The 20,901-nt window shown below is 38.2% G+C and overlaps 2 protein-coding genes and 1 non-coding gene across 3 annotated transcripts; 2 read left to right on the plus strand and 1 right to left on the minus strand.

Moving 5' to 3' along the window:
- Positions 1-13,133: 13,133 nt before the first annotated feature.
- LOC138906144 (uncharacterized) lies at positions 13,134-14,638 on the minus strand. Its single transcript, XM_070194669.1, has 2 exons — positions 14,507-14,638; positions 13,134-14,075 (listed from the first exon to the last, which is right to left on the minus strand). The coding sequence occupies exons 1-2, from the start codon at positions 14,636-14,638 to the stop codon at positions 13,134-13,136; spliced, it is 1,074 nt and encodes a 357-aa protein (XP_070050770.1).
- Positions 14,639-14,732: 94 nt separating this feature from the next.
- Positions 14,733-14,836, plus strand: LOC117280746 (small nucleolar RNA R71). Its single transcript, XR_004511320.1, has one exon. It is a non-coding gene; the product is annotated as a small nucleolar RNA R71 (small nucleolar RNA).
- Positions 14,837-17,813: 2,977 nt separating this feature from the next.
- On the plus strand, positions 17,814-18,980 carry LOC138906145 (uncharacterized). Its single transcript, XM_070194670.1, has 3 exons — positions 17,814-17,858; positions 18,044-18,140; positions 18,250-18,980. Exons 1-3 carry the CDS (start codon positions 17,814-17,816, stop codon positions 18,978-18,980), a joined length of 873 nt encoding a protein of 290 aa, XP_070050771.1.
- The last annotated feature ends 1,921 nt before the right edge of the window (positions 18,981-20,901 follow it).

Below are 20,901 nucleotides of genomic sequence, written 5' to 3' on the forward strand. Positions count from 1 at the left end.
ACAAGCCTCTACTGATGGATGTACTGTAATTGGAACAGGGCCCCGACCTACCCATAACATATATATATATATATATATATATATATATATATATATATATATATACACAAATAATATGTACACAAAACCCTAGATCCGGCAACTCCGAAGAACGTGGAGCTTACTGATCAAGCTGGAATCGGGTAACACCAACTTAGGAGGTCTACCAGACTGTCTATCTGAACCTGCACGCATGAAATGCAGCGTCCTCGGGAAAGGGGCGTCAGTACGAAATAAGTACCGAGTATGTAAGACAATAAAATAACCTAAAGTTGAAACTGAACTGATAATATTATAACTGAAAGTAACTGGGAGTCAAAGATGATCTAGAGATATACTTACCTACTAATACTGACTCAACTCTCTCAATATAGTAGGTAAAATAAATGTTCGGCCCTATAAGGCTCGGTACGTGTAACTGCTCGACCATAGTAGGCTCGCTCATAAGTACTCAACCATACTAGGCTAGGTATCTCGGCCATTCTAGGCTCGCCCATAGGTACTAGGCCACAGTAGACTCGGTATATAACTTACCATCTGATCAGAGGTTGCCCAATAGGGGCCTGCTCATCGATTATAGCTCGATGGTGGTGAAAATACTGTAATACTGTAATACTGTATATATATATATATATATATATATATATATACACACACACCTTATTCCCTCTTGATTGGAAGAAGATAATACTTAACTGAATATAAAGTCTCGATAAGAGAGAATACTATAACTTATGAGACTAGGATAATGTACATAAGTTCAGGAATACGAACTTCTCTTTATGCCTCGTTATCAAACTCATGTAGTTACGGGATCATGCCAAAATGAAGAAAGGTTTATCCTTAACATACCTTCTCACAATCTTTCCAATCATCAAGTTGAACTCGCCTCTTCGCACCTTAATCTACAACAACTATAATAATACTATCATTAAGTTACAAAAGGTACAACTATCGCACAATGAACGACAAACTTATTTTGTAATAAATCGGGCAGCATCTCTCCTATAATCCTTACTTCCTCCAAATTCAAGATAACACCAAAAATACAAGAACACAACAATATCAACATATATACTTTATTTTCCAACCTTATATACACCACAAAATACTGCAAAACAGCCCAACACACCCCAATCTCTTCATACACAAAACGACCATCGTAGTAGTGTCAAACAGCCCAAAAATGTTACGACGAATGACCAGCACACCACTCTGAATTTATGTGGTGTTTCTACACACACTTCCTCCTCCAAAACCCCATAAAACAGTAGTAAAGCATGCAATCCAACAGCAACACAAAACAGTCCACAAAACAGGCCGCTACAAGTGAATAACTCGAACTCACGGCTTCCTATCACCGTCCCGTGAGTTCTTACAATTATAGAACAACTTTCCATAAATCTCCAGCAGAACAAATGTATAAAAGAGAGCAGTAAACTTACCTTATTTGTTGAATAACTCAGCTCCTATCTTGGTTCTTCAAACTCTAGGTTTTACCTCCAACTAGAACTTGAAAAGGAGAGAAATTCAATTAGGGTTTATGTATAATTTTTGGGAGGATGTTTGCAGGGGTTTAGGTCTGGTTATTGTGTCCTCTTATTAGTGTATAATATGAACGAAATAGGCCTTTAAAATGTCTCTTTGGACGACCCGAACTGTCCCCGTTTCGGACTCTCATTTAAGCAAGTAGGTGACACTCCTACTTGTCACCTAGCAGCTTGCTCAGTCTCGCAAAAATGTATATATCTCTACTCCAATGTCGTATTGACAAACGGTTTAATGTGTTAGATAATAGACTCATAGATATTTAATTTGATGGGTGGAATACCTCGTAACTCTAAGTATATTGGGAGTAAATCGCAGTTACATTTGACCCAAATTTCAGTAAAACTTACGAACGTAACTTGTGATGACATTCATCGACTTTTGTTCCATAACTCGCTTGACTTCAAAACATAATACACGACTATCATACAACTAACATAACTCATAACATAACCTCCTTATCATGTTAAGCACCCTAGTCTCACCCCAAAAGTACATGTTATAACATTCCCAACTTGTTGACTTTCGACGAAATATTATTTTCTTCAATTCCTTTAGCTTCTGAACCTTCCAACCCTCTTTGTACTTGTTGTTCATGATCTTCAATATTTCTAACCTCCAAGATAACATGATTAACTTACTTTATATACTTTCAAAGATGATCTTATTTTTGGGCCTACATTAGTTTTCTTACGACGCACTTTTACGTACGAAAATATAGGGTGTAACACCTATAGTGCATCAGCCATAACCTTTTGTACAAAACTCCAAATGCCAAATGGTTTGATTTTCTGAAAACTAGACACAAAGGGATACAACTTTCATTTTTGGCTCATCTCCAAAATCTTTATAGATTGCAGGATATAAGATTCCAACGTTGGGTCATTGACAACACGATTTTCTTCTACGCGATCGCGAAAAGGCTTCCACGATCACGATTCACAATTCCCAAAATAGCAATCTGCTCAATGCGAACGCAGCCCAAAGTCCGCGATCGCTATGCACACCCCTGTGGCCAAAAACCAGCAGCAAAAAATGGCCTAAAAATGGTCTGAAACCACCCCAAAACTCACCCGAGCCCCTCGGGACCCCGTCCGACCATACCAACAAGCCCCAAAACATATTACAGACCTACTCGTGGCCTTAAATCACACATAATAACATCAAAACCATGAATCGTTTATCAAGATCAATTTCTTAAGTTCATAAACTTTGAACCAAGCTTCCGATTCAAGCCTAACCAATGCGGAATGAATCCAAATTTTGCATACAAGTTCCAAATGACATATCGAACCTATTCCAACTCCCGAAACAAAAATCTAAATCTGATAACATCGAAGTCAACTCCTGATCAAACTTATGAACATTCCAACCTTAAAATTTTCAACTTTTGCCATCAAATCGCTGTGTAACTCTCCTTGCACATACCCAGGGCCGATCCCATGTCACCCCAATCTGTGTAAGGCTGAAAACAAAACATAACTAAAGATCATTACTTCAACCTTAGTCTGTAAACTTTAGAACCCATTTTCCAACATCTGGAATCCATTACCAGACCCGAATCTCGTGCTGTATAAGTCTGAAAAAGCTGTATAAAGCCATAACCATAACCCAAGATGAAATCACATGATATACCACATAACTCGCATAGTCGTAGCAATAATTTCCAATCTCCATAGCTGTTTAAAAATAAACTCAGTACCGGTAATGAACCTCATATCAAATAAAAACCTTGTTCTAAACCTTCGTACACTACAAATGATGAATGAAACACGCAGAAACTCATAACCACTCATTAGATCAACAAGGCATGGTGCTCTCTCGCCTAACCAGAACCATAGCCCAAATTCTAAATTGACTTCCGATATTACCCTTCCAAACACACCGTAATCAAATTCGATAGCAATCACTTCAGGCCCAAAGACTTCATCTCATCAAATATAAGCTACTCTACTGACATGCCACACCAATACTACCTAGAGCCACAAATTGTGCAATCCGTGCACCAATAAGCAACAATTCAAATGTATTCAACATGGAAAATGATCCAAATGATATAATTGTCCTGGAAGTTCAATAGATTCTACCACAAGCGCAATGCTACGCACGCATCACACATAGTAGAACCAAGACACAAAGATCTAACACAAAGGATCATAGCCAATCATAACTCTGTTGCAATGTGTGACCCTATCCAAATATCGGTCTATATGAAATACCTCAAGCCACAATGCTAAAAGAATCAACAACCATACATAATTCGACATCAAGTACACAAAGTGCATGACTATAACCATGGAGAAATAGATAGCACCATATACCACAAACAGGAAAGAACATAACCAAGGCGCAATCAACCATTCAACACCCCAATAACCATCTCGCTCGAATTTCACCACACGACCCAAATAGAAATGCATCTAATGTGCAAGTAACCAACATATCACAACTTATTGTAGCATAGAAGAGTAAAACATAAAACATATCAGATACGAATACGATCAATTCTAACCGAATGACACATCCCTCAATAATAGCAGTACTGAGTCAACCAATCTGACCCGGTGTAGAATACATATCCTCATTAGGCCTACTAATGAGCCCCCAAATCAACCCCGGTCATCCACAAATAGATAAATAACCCTTCGAAAGTCTACAATGACCTAACCATAACACATACTACCATCTGGCTAACTTTGTCCACATCTGCACACTCCACAACCACGAAATAATGTGCTTCTAGGAACTCCCAGTCTCCAAATCCATAGAACACACGAATCACCATAGTTGATACCAACTCCACCACTCGAATGTCTAACACATCTATCATGCATGATCATCCCACGAGGAATACTTCTATAATTCTTCCGTGCCACATAGAAAAAATCTGAATATTAGCAGTCGATCAACCAGGTGAGTACCACAATACCAATGAAGCATCTGTAAGTCAAAACTCAGTGCGCCTTCTAAATGCACACTCTTCTTAGGTAATAACAAATAGTGCCAACATGTTTCTCACCATCTAAAATCGTTTGTGTTGCATAAACTCATGACCTTCCTTTTGAAACTAAATTGTATACTTACACATGCAAATCCCAATCTCACACCACGCACAGCGTCTCTCAGGCCATCATATGAAAATACGAGAACCTCATTATCAACTCTGAGTCATAAGCAGATTACATACTCAATTAGATAGAAACCTTCCAATTTATCCCATCAAGGAGAAATCATAATACATAACATACTCCTCATGCCGGTAGAAAATATCCATCTCAACACGTGGTAGAAATCATCAAGAACTCTACCCATATGCACGTAACCAAGCCATCAAAACTGAATCCGTCTAACTCAACTAAGTCACCCAGGTCGCCAAACCCAAGCGTATTGCCACAAAACACCTGTAAAGACTCATTACATCGTAAGAACCAAAAAATCTGAGCATACCATTACCATACTGATCTAACCTACTACCAAGCTGTCCTATTTCCTCCGAGTTTCTTCTGAATTGCCTTCAAGTTAACACTTTGCTTTGCTAGCACACTTCATCCCTTAACTCAATGCTCAACCACGAGAGATCCTAACATAAAACCACATCGCTCTAAGGACCATGAGTCGTTGCATTCCTATTTAAACACCCATAATACTGCATTCGAGATACCCACTCTGAAGAGACCTGATGTGAATATAAAGTTGTTTTGTTAATCTCTATGATACTGAAATATAGAATCCATAATGATACAAAAGTATCGCGAATCCCGACACCATCCGATACAAATCCCATATCTTAGCCATATACAAATTTGAAAAATTCTCAATTGCCACATATAAATCTTGAATCCATTAGAACCTTCTCAAGAGTCATCCCCTTTGCTAAAATCTCAATTGCACCGCCCAAATGGGTCGAACGACATGTGCCCCATTATCACAATAACACACAAAGAAGTAATCCACATCTCTATGTAATCGAGTGAATCCTTTTTCATAGTACATTACATCCATCACGAACAGCAACCCTATAACATTTCCAAGGCTTCCATATTTCCATAAGGTGTAATACATCATGCATCCAGAAATTCCTTATTCAAGTCATTCTCAAAACCAACCTCTGCAAGTCATAACCAATCCACAAGTATGCCTCAGACCGAAACCAATACAACACATAACCATGCAATCAAATTATCGATGGTAGACTCCCCTACGTGGCTCAAAGCCATAGAATAAAACATCTGATAACTCACAATACCTATACTCTATTACTGCTATAATCCCACAGTGAGGTTCAACTAAATCCTTCACAAGCTCTTGTAACACAACCCATAAAATGCCTCAAATTATCTGCTAAGCTCGCACTCATCCTCGTGACAGTCAGGTCATGTTTCACCACCGATACAAATTCAAAGCGCATCACACATAACTCACTGGTAGAAAGAAACTCTCCACACAACATCATGAGGATCACACATCCGTAGATTACCCCACAGGCGATAACCCACCTACTTAGCCTCAAACTGACATCTCCTTATACCCTTTCACAACCACAATTACTACGCAATCACTTAATTTTCCTAAGTCTAAACATATCTACAAGACATAGGAATCTACTTTGTTCCACAAATAAATGACATGAAAGTTCCCTCAACACGATCATAACTCGAGACTGTATAACACATCCATAGGACCATTCAATAATCCTTTCCACATCCCAAGAAAACTCTTCTTGCCACATCCAAACCATCTGAACGCATACGACAATCACATCAGACTCATCACATAGCCATCCAACCACTCACCAAGCCATAAATTCCACTCATAGGGACATTACCAGACATATAAGTTCAAAAGAACGCGCTGACACAACTGAAACTACCGAGCCTAAGATGCAGTCTAAGCCTGGCCTCAAGTCCTCTAGACTAGCCCATCAACAAAATACAGAAAACACATCTCACACCTCATCCATGGAATCACAAGTCGTCGATGCATAACAAATACCGAACGCTCACATACGCATACGAGTGAGTGGAAGGAATTCGAAGAGATACACTTCAAGATGAATAAATGCCTCACAATAAGGAAAGAAAGATGGGAAGTTTATCCTAAATACCCTGTAGCCTCTCGAAGATAGGTATGGACGTCATCATACCGATCCGTAAGACTCTACTAGACATTTTCTCATGACTCGTAAAACCTAAGAACCTAGAGCTCCGATACCAACTTGTCACAACCTAAAATCCAACCCATCGTGATTGCACCTAACCCAACCCGCTAGGTAAGCCAAATAATAATAAAACACAATATAGTGATAATGATAAGAGTCAAAAATAAAATAACTGAATTTTTATAAAACTCTGCAAGGACTGGTAGTACAAGTTATGAGCCACTAAGACAGAGATTTACAAAACTGAAATGAAATCAATACAACATATGTTTGAAATATACATGAACAGAATTCAAATCTAAAGCTACCAAGGATAAGTGATAGCCATAACTGGAACACAGGTACATCTCCAAAGCCAGCTCTCGCCAGACACAGCAGCATCAACACTAAGATCGCACGCAATGTGCAAAAGTGTAGGATGAGTACAAACGACCCCATTTACTCAATAAGTATCCTAACTAACCTCAATGAGGTACAAGAAGCAAAAACTATAATGATACTCATGAATGCCTGTACAGTTCATAATTTCAACAAGTATAGAACAACTGTATGATCAAATCCAGAAAATTTTAAGTATAATCGCTTTGATGCTAAAAATTCTTTATTTTAAAGTGTTTTACTCAGTCAACAATCCAGCATATAAAGAAGTTATGCCAGTACAATAGGCAAAAGTTAAGGAAATTGCAAATAAGGGTGAAATGCAATAACCAAATAACAGTCCGTTGTGGCACGCAACCCGATCAAATAACCATAAGCCAATAAGGCCTATTGCGGTGTACAACCCGATCCAATAACAGTAACCAGCTCTCCCAGATCTCACATCAACCAGAAACCCGTCGGTTTCTCATAATTCGCGTGTACACCATCAAGAGAGAAACATGAGAGGGTGATCCTAGGGGGATGGATCCTTATCAACACACAAGCACAACCAATTTAACGTGCTACCAGCCTGGCGTGGTCACATGCTCAATATCATAATCTGTCTGGTGTGGTCACATGGTCAATGTGATGGATTCGCCTAGCATGGTCATGGGCCATATCACAATCCACCATGCATGGTCACATGCATATCAACATAATCCGCCTGGCGTGGTCACAAGCATAATAACACAATCCGACCGGCATTGTCACAAGCATAACAACACAATCCACCTGGCGTGGTCGCATGCATAAAAACACAATCCGCCTGGCATGGTCAAAGGCATTCAATACAATCCGCCCGACGTGGTCACATGAATCCTATCCAAATCACATCACACAGAAGCAAGTATACATGAACACATATATATGATGAATAATTATCATATTTCATGCTTCTGGACTGGTATAATAACATGCAAAAGTGTAGGCATGTGCAAAGTGTCCTATCATAGTTCAAATCGGCAATTTTATCACATAAATAGCAGTTATCAAGTTTATTCAGGGAATTAGCCTCTTCATAATCTCAAACATAGCTCAAATAGTTCACAACAATGATACAAATTTGAGAAAAATTATAACATAAAGCTTAACAGTCAACTCTAGGCATATCGTAGCCTAAGCACTACCCCGAGCATGGATAAATATCACGGTGCTCGCACATGGGCTCAACCCCATAGCGCGTAGCTATCACAAATAATTCAGGCAACTAATGCTTTGGCCAAGTTTAGATAAGATACTTACCTCAAAAAAGTAAAGACAAATACCGAGCAAGCCAAACGACACTCTAGAAATGCCAACCTACGTGTATCAACCTCCGACTGGCTCAAAACTAGCCAAAAGCAACTAAAAAAGATCAAATAATGCATAAGAAAATAATCTTAAATGATAAAGGTCGAATCTTTACTTGTTTACTCAAAGTCTCAAACCTGGGACCGTACCTCGGAACCCGATAAAACATAGAAAATCTAACAACTCATTCAATTACGAGTCCAACCATTCTAATTTCACTCAAATCTGACTCTGCATTGATGTTCAAAACTCAAAATTTCACTTTAGGAAAGTTTAGACAAAAACTCCCAATTTCTCTTTAAAATTCATAATTCAAATGCTAAAATCGAAGATAGATTCATGAAATATAATCAAAACCGAGTAGAAAATACTTACCCCAATCCATGTGGTGAAATCGCCTCCAAAATCACCCATATCCGAGCTCCATACCTCAAAATATGATAAAATGACCAGACCTTCGAAATAGAGTACTTTAAACATTGATCCAGAGGTACCCTTCGCAATCGCGGTCAACAACCTCACGATCGCGATTAAAACATTTTCCAACACACATTTTACCCTTCGCGAATGCGGCTATTTTCTCCCGATCGCGATGAACAAATTTCCATTACCCTTCCGAAACACTTCTCAAATAGCTTGTAATGCATCAGCCATAACATTTATTACAATACTCCAAATACCAAAAGATTGATTTTCTAAAAATTAGGCATAAAGGGCTACAACTTTCATTTTTGGATTATCTCCAAATTCCTTACAGATTACAAGATATAAGCTTCCAAAATGGGGTCAGTGACAACAGAATTTTCTTATATGCGATCGCGAAAAGGCTTCCGCGATCGCGATCGCGATTCACAGTGCCCAAAAAAGCAATTTGCTCTTCGCGAACGCGACCCAAAGTCCGCGATCGCAATGCACACCCTTGTGGCCAAATACCAACAACTAAAAATGGCCTACAAATGGTCTGAAACCACCCCGAAACTCACCCGAGCCCCTCGGCACCCCGTCCGAACATACCATCAAGTCGCAAAACGTATTACGGACCTATTCAAGGCCTCAAATCACACATAATCAAAACTACATCGTTGATCAAGATCAATATCTTAAGTTTATAAACTTCGAACCAAGCATCTGATTCAAGCCTAACCAATATAGAATGAATCCAAACTTTGCCTACAAGTTCCAACTTACATATCGAACCTATTCCAACTCCCGGAACAAAAATCTGAACCCGATAACATTGAATTCAACTCCCGGTCAAACTTATGAGCATTTCAAACCTTCACATTTTAACTTTCGCCAAATAGTGTCGAAACCTTCTAGAAACACCCCAAATGCAAATCTGGGCATAGGCCCAAGTCTAAAATCGCCATCCGGGCCTAACGATAATACACAAAAATCAAATTTGGTCAATTCTTCCAACTTAATGCTTCAAACATGAAATTCATTCTTCCAAACTAATTCTGAATCACCCAAAAACTGAAATCGAGGATACACATGACGAGCTTGAAACATACACTTAAATTATGCTCGCTAGTCAAATATCGTATAATATAATATCGTATCCACATGGAATGGATTTAAACAATATTCTTGTAGTTTCTAGCTTGGTTGCTATCCAAGATGATCAATAATTGAGATTATAAGAGGTCTAACTAAAATTAACTAAGAAGCTAAAGCTATTAACTAATGACAATCGCAACAAAGGTAAGCAATGAAGTTATCAATAGGAGAAGATAGGGGTTGATAGGATAAGTCCAAGATAATTGTTTGGGATCTAACTCTAGGTAATTCACTTCAAATATTTAAGCAAGTCTCTCGAATTCACTCAATTATTAGTTCAAACGTTCAGCAAAAACTCCTTTCTTGATTAAGTCTTAACCTCACAAGATGAACCAATTTAAGCACGTGAAGATATGCAAAAATGCGTAGTGGATTGATCTTTAGGAGAACCTCTTTCTATTATCCTCCTAACTAGGTTTAATAAATGACTCAACTAGTATCTTTCGACTAGTAAGAAGAATTAATGAACTCAACCAACAATATAATGCAAAGATATCACAAGTTATACCTCTCTCGATTACATGAACAAGTGAATATAGATGCAACGATTAAATCATCCAAAAATGCTTCAATACATAAAATTAGAGTTATAATCCACAAACAATCATCAATATACCAAATCCATCAAACCCTAAAGGGGAACTACTTCATAGATATGGAGCAATTCATCACAAATAAAGTTAAAATAGAGAAAAATATAAATTCAATCCAAACTCTTGTCTTGAGTGAGGAAGGAGTGATGAAATCCTTGTGCTCGTGTTCTTCCAACTCCTCCTTAGGTCGAATATGTCTCAAAAGTCCAGAAAATAACGTTTTCCATGTATTTATAACAAGTAGGGTCGGGACCAGGTGAAAACACCTTCTCCTAGCCGAAATAGGAAAATCACTCTATAAGATTGCACAAGCGCGCCGCATGGGGCAACGCGCCATGCAGGGCATTAGTGGGGAAATTCAGAGAGCTAAGTTCTGACAGATAGCAGGAAATTGCACACGCGCGCCGCCCCACACACCGCGGTAGTGGAGATTTCAAAGAGTACGGATCAAATCTCAATTTTTGACATCCAGACTTGGTCCTCGACCCCCGAACATGATCCCGGCTTAATCCCTTGGGCTTTTACTCAGCCTTCAAAGCTCCAAATAGCTCGAATTCATTCCATAACACCTAGATAGCTCTAAATCACTCCTACAAGGCATAAAACACACAATAAGTGCAAACCACTATCGATTAAAGCTCAAACATGAATAAAATGCAGTGAATTAGAGTGTAATAAGCGACTAAAATACGTAATTATATCCTACCATCAACTCCCCACACTTAAACCATTGCTCGTCCTCGAGCAATCAAACTACACTTCATATAGATATGACTTTTTTCAGCAACTCTAATAAATCATCACACCAAAAATATTTAAAATAGACTAAGCACAATACCGTAACATCCTAACCTCAAGATTTGACACAAAAGCACCACGCATTTTTCACAACTCGCTCACTTACTCTAACACAGAGGTCAACGACATTACATTTCCTTTATGAATCAAGTTCTCTCATACAACAATAAAGAGTAGTTCCACACACAATAAAATTTAAGAACAATCAGGAACTCAAGATATAAAGACTTCACTCACTCTCAGAAACAACATTCATATTCCACAAGAAACGTATCCTAGGCTTGCCCGTAGTGTACTACTCTACTAGTTCAGCTCATTCGGTCAAGGATCAAGTAGGACTTTCATTGGTTGTAATGTAGGCTGCGGGATGGGTAGGATACATTTGGATATAAGAGTGACTACACCTCCCTAAGAACTTTAATACATACATATCATTGTTCAAAACCCCACACTTATGTCAAACCATAACTCCACCTTCAAATCAATATACATTAACTCCCGACGTCTTTATGCACAATTACATCAAGTTACCACTATCAAGGAATATTTTCCACAATCATACACTTATTTTTTCTTTCTTTTCCAATTCAATTGGCTCTTACTTTTTCAATTCATTGTACCTTTCTCCTTATTTCAATAGTTCCACTCAAAAACCAAACCAACCAACCCACACTTTAACTTTTACAAAGTTTATAAAGAATTCAAGTACTCACGAGAGGTAAATGTTCAAATAGATGGTCAATTCAACCAAATGGGTAAGGCTTGTAATGTGGTTGCAAAAGAAATAATATTACAGGCTCAAAGGGGTTAACTATGATACATAACAATTTGGTGGGTAAAAGCATATATCTGGTTCAACAAAGAAATGCCTATGTCACTTCCAAGACTGAATAAACTACTATTTCGCTTTGCAAACACACAGGGCAAGTTCCAGAAATCAAATGCAATGCAAAGAATACACAAAACCTCACACAAACATGGCACATAACTCACTTAGGATTGGACTATCAAGACGCTCTAGTCAAATCAGTTAAGAAAAGTTAAGATCCTTCAATTTAAGGTATTTATACATGAGTCAAAAACTAAGCCTAAGCGTCACAACTAAAGAACTTACTATTTTCAAGGTATAATAAAGTTAAGAGATATTTCTTTCAATTCAAATCATATCACAAGGCTTCCTACTACTCTACAAAAAAAAACTAACTACACCCGGTTCAAACAAAACCCTTGGAAAAGAACTGCAGCACAAAGAAAAACCAAGGGGAAATTAATACACTATCTAACAAAAGCAAATCTTTTTGTCTTTTTTCTTTCGACTTTAATCCCTCAAGAAACCTGTCGATGATATCCATCGTCGGGAAAAATCAAAATTTGTTCAGATTTTTATGGTTTTTTTCAATTATTTTCTATCTCTAGCTACTACAACTAACAAAAATAAAGCTACTATACATACAAACATACATACATACAGATATCCCCTACCCCACACTTTAAGTTGTGGAATGTCCCCATGATACACAATTAAAAAGCATAAGGTAAAGAAAACTTCCCTGACATCTAGTCGGGGTCTGAGTCGAAGTCGGGCTCCATTCCTCGCACCCGAACTAATGCACACATCCATGCAGACAACTTCCTCTCAGCCTTTTTGGGGTACACCCCACACTTATCTTTCTCGCTCACTACAACCTTCTCTTTCGAGTCCTTCATTTTCCACTCAACACTTGTAGCTAGTGTTTCTTGGTGTGCCCCCTTGCTACATTCATCTCAAAAGTCACAGTCTCATCAACCACTCTAAGCATGAGCTTTCTCTCGTGTATATCCAATATTACTCTTTCCGTCACTAAGGATGGTCTTCCTAGGATGAGGGGGACCTCCTTGTTCTCCTCCAAATTTACCACTTTAAAGTCTACAGGAAATACGAACTTATTCACCCGAACTAATACATATTTCACTATCCCCTCGGGTATTAAAGTCGTTTTGTCCGCCAGCTGCAAAGATATTGGCATTGACCTTATCTTTCCTATCTCATTCTCCAGATTCCTATAAATAGATAGAGGCATTAAGTTAGTTGAGGCACCAGAATCACATAATGATTTATCAAAATTGATAGTTCCTAATGAGCAAGGAATAGTAAAACTCCCTGGATCTCCACATTTTTGTGAGAGTTTGTTTTGCAATATCACACTGCAATGCTCTGTGAACTTGACTACTGAGGTCTCCTCTATCTTTCTCTTCTTTGTAAGGATCTCCTTCAAGAATTTGGCATAAGCAGGCATTTGTGACAGCACTTCTGTGAATGGTATGTTTACATGAACCTGTTTCAGCACATCCATAAATCTCCCAAACTGCTTATCCAACTTTTCTCTACATAACTTTTGAGGGAAAGGTAGCACAGGCATATGCTCACTCTCTTCAGGGTCCTCCCTTATCGAATTTTCTTCCTTCTTCTTCTTCTTCTCAGCTTTCGTATGGCCTTTCTTCTTCTTTTCAACATCACTTGTCAGCTGCTCCCCACTTCCTTTTTCAAGTTTCACACCGTTTTGGATCGGGGTGGGATCTTTTAACACTTGCCAACTTCTCAGAGTTACAGCATTCACTGTTTCTTTATAATTTCTCTCAATATTAGTAAGGAGAGTTCCTGGAGCCCTCTCAGATAATATTGTTGCAATCTGTCCCACTTGTTTCTCTAGGTTTCAAAACCAGTGCCATGTTCTTTGATAGTTGCTCAATGGGCGTCCAGCCTCTCATCTGTCTTGTTAATGAAAGCCTTTATTAGATCCTCTAGACCAGGTTGAATGGGTTGTTGAGGCTGATATTGCTTCCTTTGTTGATTTTGGTATGCTGGAGCTCCTTGTCCCTGGGGTCTAGAGTTATTTTATTGCCATGCATTTGCAGTACCCCCAAGTGAACTCCATGAAAAACCAGGGTGCCTCTGACCCATTGCATTATAATTTCCCACAGCATTCACTTTCTCAATTGAGGCTTGACACTCACGAGTAGGGTGTCCTCTTTCACATATATCCCAAGCTGCGTGAGGCTCATTTTGTATCTAGGCTAAGGTCAGCTTTCGTATTTATTTAGCCATGGTATCACGTTGTACCTGCACAAATGTATTAGCATCAACTTGGTGAACACCAGTTGATCTTCTTCTTTCAGCACTCTCAGAGGGCCACTGATTAGCATCTTCATATAACTCATCAAGAATTATAACTATTTCCTCTGGAGTCTTCATCATCAAAGGGCCTCCGACTGCATTGCTCAATGTTCTACACGAGGTCGGTGTCAATCCTTTTCAAAAATCCTGGAGTTGCATCCAGAGTTCAATTTCGCTATGTTGACACTTTCTAACTATCTCCTTAAGCCTCTCCCATGCTTCAAAAATAGTTTCAGTCTCTTTCTGGCAGAAGTTATGGATTTCTCTTCTAATCTTGCTCGTCTTAGCTGAGGATAAATATTTATCAATGAATTTTCTAGTCATCTCCTCCCAAGTTCTAATCGATCCACTGGGCAAACCCGAAGCCACTCCTTAGCATCATCTTTAAGTGAAAAGGGGAATACCCTTAAGTACACTGTATCTTATGACATCCCATTGTATTAAAAGATGTTCATAATCTCCTCGAAGTCCATTAGATACGTGTTTGGATTTTTGTCTGGCTTCCCTCAGAAAACACAACAATTCTGAAGGGTTTGAAGAAACCCTTGCTTCAACTTGAAATTGTTTGTTGCAATTAGAGGTGGTCTAACACTGGATAATACTTGATTGTAGACCGGTCTATCATAACTTCCAAGTGATGTCCTAGGCCTGGGAGTTATATTTCCAAACTGGTCTGCAATCAAGTGTTGATGTTGATTAAGTCTGTGACACATCTCTTCTTCATAGATGTTCGGTGCATCTCTAATAACTGCTTCCTCAGCATCCCGTACAACTTTTTCTCGTTGTTGGGATGCCTCTCTTGCAGCTAAATCTATATTATCATCACCATTCCGGCCATTGTTTCTTGGGTTGAGGATTGCTCAACCTTTTCTAACTTTTCGGTGAGATCGTTTTCCTTCCTTAGTTGTCGTAGTTTTGTTTCTAACTCTGGCTCGTATAGTAGCACTACTTTCACAGAAGCTCGAGTCATGCACCAACCTAAACCCGTAACCTGCGCACAGTTAAAGAACACCAAACGTAAAAAGAGAAAAATAAAATAAAATAAAAAGAAAATTTCTGAATTAGTACTACAAACTATTTCAAACATATAACTCCTTGCTCAGATTCCATGTATCCCAAATGTGATGCTATAGAAAGAATTGAGCTTTGGGAGTCCATGTATCACTTAGCTTCAGATATGGAGTCTCAATGTGATTCTATCTGAGGAGGAGAAATATGGGGGCTTGCCTGTGTACCTGAATGAAGTAGAAGACTTTGCACATTGTGTGGACACATGTGCATTGTATGATCTTGGCTTCAATTTATTTTAGAGAAAAGGTCCGGATTTGCCCCTCTACTATATTATATTGTTTACATTTGCCATCCGTTATACTTTTCATTCATTTTAGCCCCTACCGTTAACAAACTTTTTAGATTTGTCCCTAACCCTAACTGACTTACACTGTGGCAATCGATCCCTTTAAATTTTATCTATGTTAGCTGCCAAGTCACACGGTCCCACCAAATTAAAACCAACTAGACCGCAAATTTATGTTAGCACCATTCTCAAGCAACATACAACAATATAAAATTGTTTCAAAATATATCATACAAAGGAAATTAGAGATGAAAAAGAAAAAGAAAAGACAAAAAGAGGGGAAAAGAAAATACGTTGATGTGGCCTTTGGCAGCAACAAAATGAAGAGGGGAATTGAGACCAGCAAAAGTAGAGTATTTGGAGAGGCATGGATTACAATCAAGCAACATCCTTGCTGCTACGTAATCACCGTCTCTCGCCGCCGATACCAGTCGTTCCCCTGACGCCGAGCACCCAATGAATTTCCCATATCTCTCCCTCTATATATAAATGTTTGTTAGATATGGGTGTGAAGTCAAGATATGTAGAAATGGCAGTAAAATTTGACTTAGAGAGCAGGTAACGAAAAAAAAAGAATTTGACCTTTTTTTTGTTTTCTTGCTAATTCTTGTTTAGTTTCTTTCGATGAGCTGATATAATTTAGATAATGGGTAATTAATTATGAAAATATGAGCTCCATGCCAAAGTATTTCTTCAATTTTAGTGTTGAAATACATTTTGGGACACTTTGAGTTTTCTTGAATTACCATCGACTTTTCGCCTTAGGTTTTGTTTTTTACTTATTAATTTGGTAGGGTACGTGACTTGGCAGCTGACATGGAGAAACATTAGAGGGGTTGACTGCCACAATGTAAGTCCGTTAGGGTTAGAGGCAAATCTGAAAAGTTTGTTAACGGTAAAGATTGAAATGGACGAAAAATATAACGAGTGAAAAATATAAATAATATACTATAGTAGAGGGATAAATCTAGACCTTATCCCTTTATTTTATTCCAAAGTAAGCTGAAGATAGAATTGGTAGCTTGGAGCAATGATACATTTGGAGACATATTCAAACAAATTGCAGCATTAGAGGATATTATTAAGGTGCATGAGATTGAGTTTGAATTGAATCTCGCTCAGAATAGAGCTAAGTTGCACAATGTAGAAGCAGATCTTAATATGTATTATCATCTTGAAGAAGAGTTTTGGAGACAAAAAGCTAGAATGCAGTGGCTTAAGGATGGTGATAGAAATACTAAGTTCTTTCATGCTCATTTGAGAGGCAAGAGGAAAAGTCTACAGGTATCCAGAATTTTGGACGAAAATGACAATTGGCTTGAATCACAAGAAGATATGGCAAGGGAGGCAGTGGAGTTTTTCCAGGTTCATTTCACTGAATAAAGAATTCCTACTAACTTTGATACCATTCAGCATGTTCTTATGATGGTGTCTCATGATCAGAATGCAAAGTTGTGGGAAGAACCAACCATGGAGGAGATTAAGGTACCAGTTTTTGGATTAAATGGTGATACTACTAGTGGTCTAGATGGATTCACTGGCCAGTTTTATCATGCTAGCTGGGAGGTTATATGCCAGGATATGCTTAATATGGTTAGAGCCTTCTTCTGTGGTGCAAAACACCCAAAATTCATCACTCACACAAACCTTGTGTTGCTTCCAAAGAAGAAGAATGTTGCTATATTTTCAGACATGAGGCCAATCAGTTTGAGCAACTTCTCCAACAAGATCATATCTAGAGTGATCCATGAGAGGTTTCTGCCTTCTTTAATTTCTCCTAATCAGGCAGGTTTTGTCAAAGGAATAAGCATTGAGGAGAATATCTTATTAACTCAAGAGATCATAACTGATATTTGATTGAGAGGGAAGCCATCTAATGTAGTAATCAAATTGGACATGGCAAAGGCTTATGATAGAGTCTCATGGTTATTCCTAACTAAGGTACTGAGGTAGATGAGGTTTTGTGAGATTTTCATTGATTTGATATTCAGGCTAGTCTCCAACAACTAGTACTCAATGCTAATGTGTTAAACAAGGGGATCCACTTTCTCTTACATTATTTATTCTAGCAACTGAAGTGTTTGGGAGAGCCTTAGATGCATTGTTTGACAACCCAAACTTTATAGGTTTCCTATGCTGATGATACTATTATCCTCTGTTCTTCTCACTATGGGGCAGTACAGCTTATCATGAATGTGTTAGAGGAATATGAGGCAGCTTCAGGTTAGAAGATAAACAAGGAAAAGTCTTCCTAAAAAAGAGACACTGCCGCATGTGTTTCTAACATCACCAGCTGCAAGATATGTTTGGAAGTATTTTTGTGCACCTGCAGGGATTAGAACAGATGGGAAGCAACTTGTGCAAGTGATAAATGAATGGTGGAGCAAACCTGTTAATACAATCTTGAAGGCACTAAATCAAGCTATGCCAAGCTTGATTGTTTGGAACTTGTGGAAGAAGAGAAATTCTAGAAAGCATGGGAAGAATGTGTCTATAAATAGATTGATCTTTCAAATCTCAACCTCAATTCAAATGCTGCTAAAGGTGAGAAGACCATACTTTAAGGGAGTTATTGCAAATTGGCCTGACCTGCATGAGAAGCTATCACAACATATTCCTAAATTAAGGTATACTAAGGTGTTGTGGGAATTACCTCATGTGGTGTGGATAAAATTCAATAATTATGGGGCATGTAGAGGTGACAATGGAGGATCATCATATGTCTTTGGTATAAGGGATAGAATAAGAGATATTATTTATGCACAGGCAGATGCAGTTGAGGATGCAACTAATAATATAGCTGAAGCACAGGCTATTCTGGAGGCACTAAGGTACATAACTCAAATGCAATTTCCTCCATTCATAATTGAAACTGATTCTTTACTTATGAAGAGAGTGATGGATAAAGTCCGGGAACCACCTTGGAGCATAGCTAATCAAGTAGATGAAATCAAAACACTACTGCCTAAGGGTGCTTTTCAGGTTGTTCATGTGTTGAGGGAAGGTAACAAGTTAGTTGATCATCTAGCTAATTTGAAACTAGATCAGCAACACATTATATAGGTGCATTCCTTTTGGGAAATGGACACACAGGGGATAAGGATATTGAATAATGACAAGTTTCAAATACTCTACTTAATGATAAGAACTGCCAAGATAAATGCTAATTGATGATGGAGTTGGAAGATAAGATGAAGAGTAACGGGGACAATCTTGTAGTTAAGAGGAAGAGGAGAATGTACCATGGAGGAATTAGGCAAACAATAGGGGATAGAGATCACGATACACTTCCAACTCAAATACTTAGGGAGGAGAGAAGGAAGGAATATTTCTCTAACATGTTTTCTGATTTTGCAGGTACTTTGGAGGGGGCTTGGCTCTATGTTTTGGCCAAACCTGTTAGGGTGGTATTAGTATCTTTGAAAATCATTCCCTTTAGGTGCAACCACTACTTAGGCCAGTCCAAAAGCACACTCAATAAGGCAAAGAGAAGGTTGCTCATTAGCCTTAACATCTGGATCAACACACATGTCCAGTATGGTGGAAACGGGGAGGACGATACTATAAAATGCAAACTCCTTTGCATCTGCTACTCCCTGAGGATCACACAAGGTAATACCAGCAGAGTACATCAAGTCACAATAGTCTTTGTCACGTGTAAGAAAATCCTTATGCCCAATGTAGGTATGCTTGATAATGGGACTTCACATGTTTGTGCGGGTCAAGTTAATAATCTTTGGAGGAATTTCCAGGTACATGGTGCACCTATCATATATGAGGAAGATAGATATAGCAAGTTATCTATAAGAATTAAAAGGTATGAATGCGTAACATGGAGGCAAATCTCCAACTACACACCTTCTGCCGGGACATAGACGTGCATATTGGAATGGTTTGCGCACAATTTGCTTGCAAGACAGTCCATGTCAAGCTTATATTTCAGTCACATTGAGCTAGTGGAGTTGCCTAATGTTCAAGATTCCAAACACAAATACCCAAAACCAGATGCAAAGGGAGGCAACTACTCAAGAAGCTTTTGTGACACAAGTTCAAATAGGCTGGCTCAAGGATTATGGTTCTTAGTTAATTTTGTACTATCAAAGGAGTGCTTCACACATGACTTTGGTAATAAGCTTCATGTACTTTCATTTTTTACACTTTTTCATTGTGTGAGACCTCCAGACACATTTATTTTATTTTGATTATTATTAATAAACACATCACTAGGAAAAAATCCTAGTGATGTATTTGAATTAAAAAAACTATTTTAAACACTATTGATTGCCAATCCCCGGCAACAACGCTAAAATTTAACGAGCTCAAAACATACACTTAAATTATGCTCGCTAGTCAAATATAGTATAGTATAATATCGTATCCACAGGGATTGAATTTGAATAGTATTCTTGTAGTTTCTAGCTTAGTTGCTACCCAAGATGATCAACAATTGCGATTATAAGACGTCTAACTAAAATTAACTAAGAAGCTAAAACTCTTTACTAATGACAATCACAACAAAGGTAAGCAAGGAAGTTATCAATGGGAGAAGATAGGCGTTGATAGGATAGATGCAAGATAATTGTTTGGAATCTAACTCAAGGTAATTCACTTCTAATATTTAAGTGAGTCTCATGAATTCACTTAATTATAAGTTCAAACGTTCAGCAAAAAACTCTTCTCTTGATTAAGTCTTAACCTCACATGATGAACCAATTTAAGCACGTGAAGATATGGAAGAATGTGTAGTGGATTGGTCTTTAGGAGAACCTCTTTCGATTATCCTCATAACTAGGTTTAATCAATGATTTAACTAGCTTCTTTCGACTACTAAGAAGAATTAATGAACTCAACCAATAATATAATGCAAAGATATCACAAGTTATGCCTCTCTCGATTACATGAACAAGTGAATATAGATGCAACGATTAAATCATCCAAAAATACTTCAATACATAAAACTAGAGTTATAATCCACAAACAATCA

Source organism: Nicotiana tomentosiformis, chromosome 2, assembly GCF_000390325.3.
Source record: "Nicotiana tomentosiformis chromosome 2, ASM39032v3, whole genome shotgun sequence".
NCBI lineage: Eukaryota > Viridiplantae > Streptophyta > Magnoliopsida > Solanales > Solanaceae > Nicotiana > Nicotiana tomentosiformis.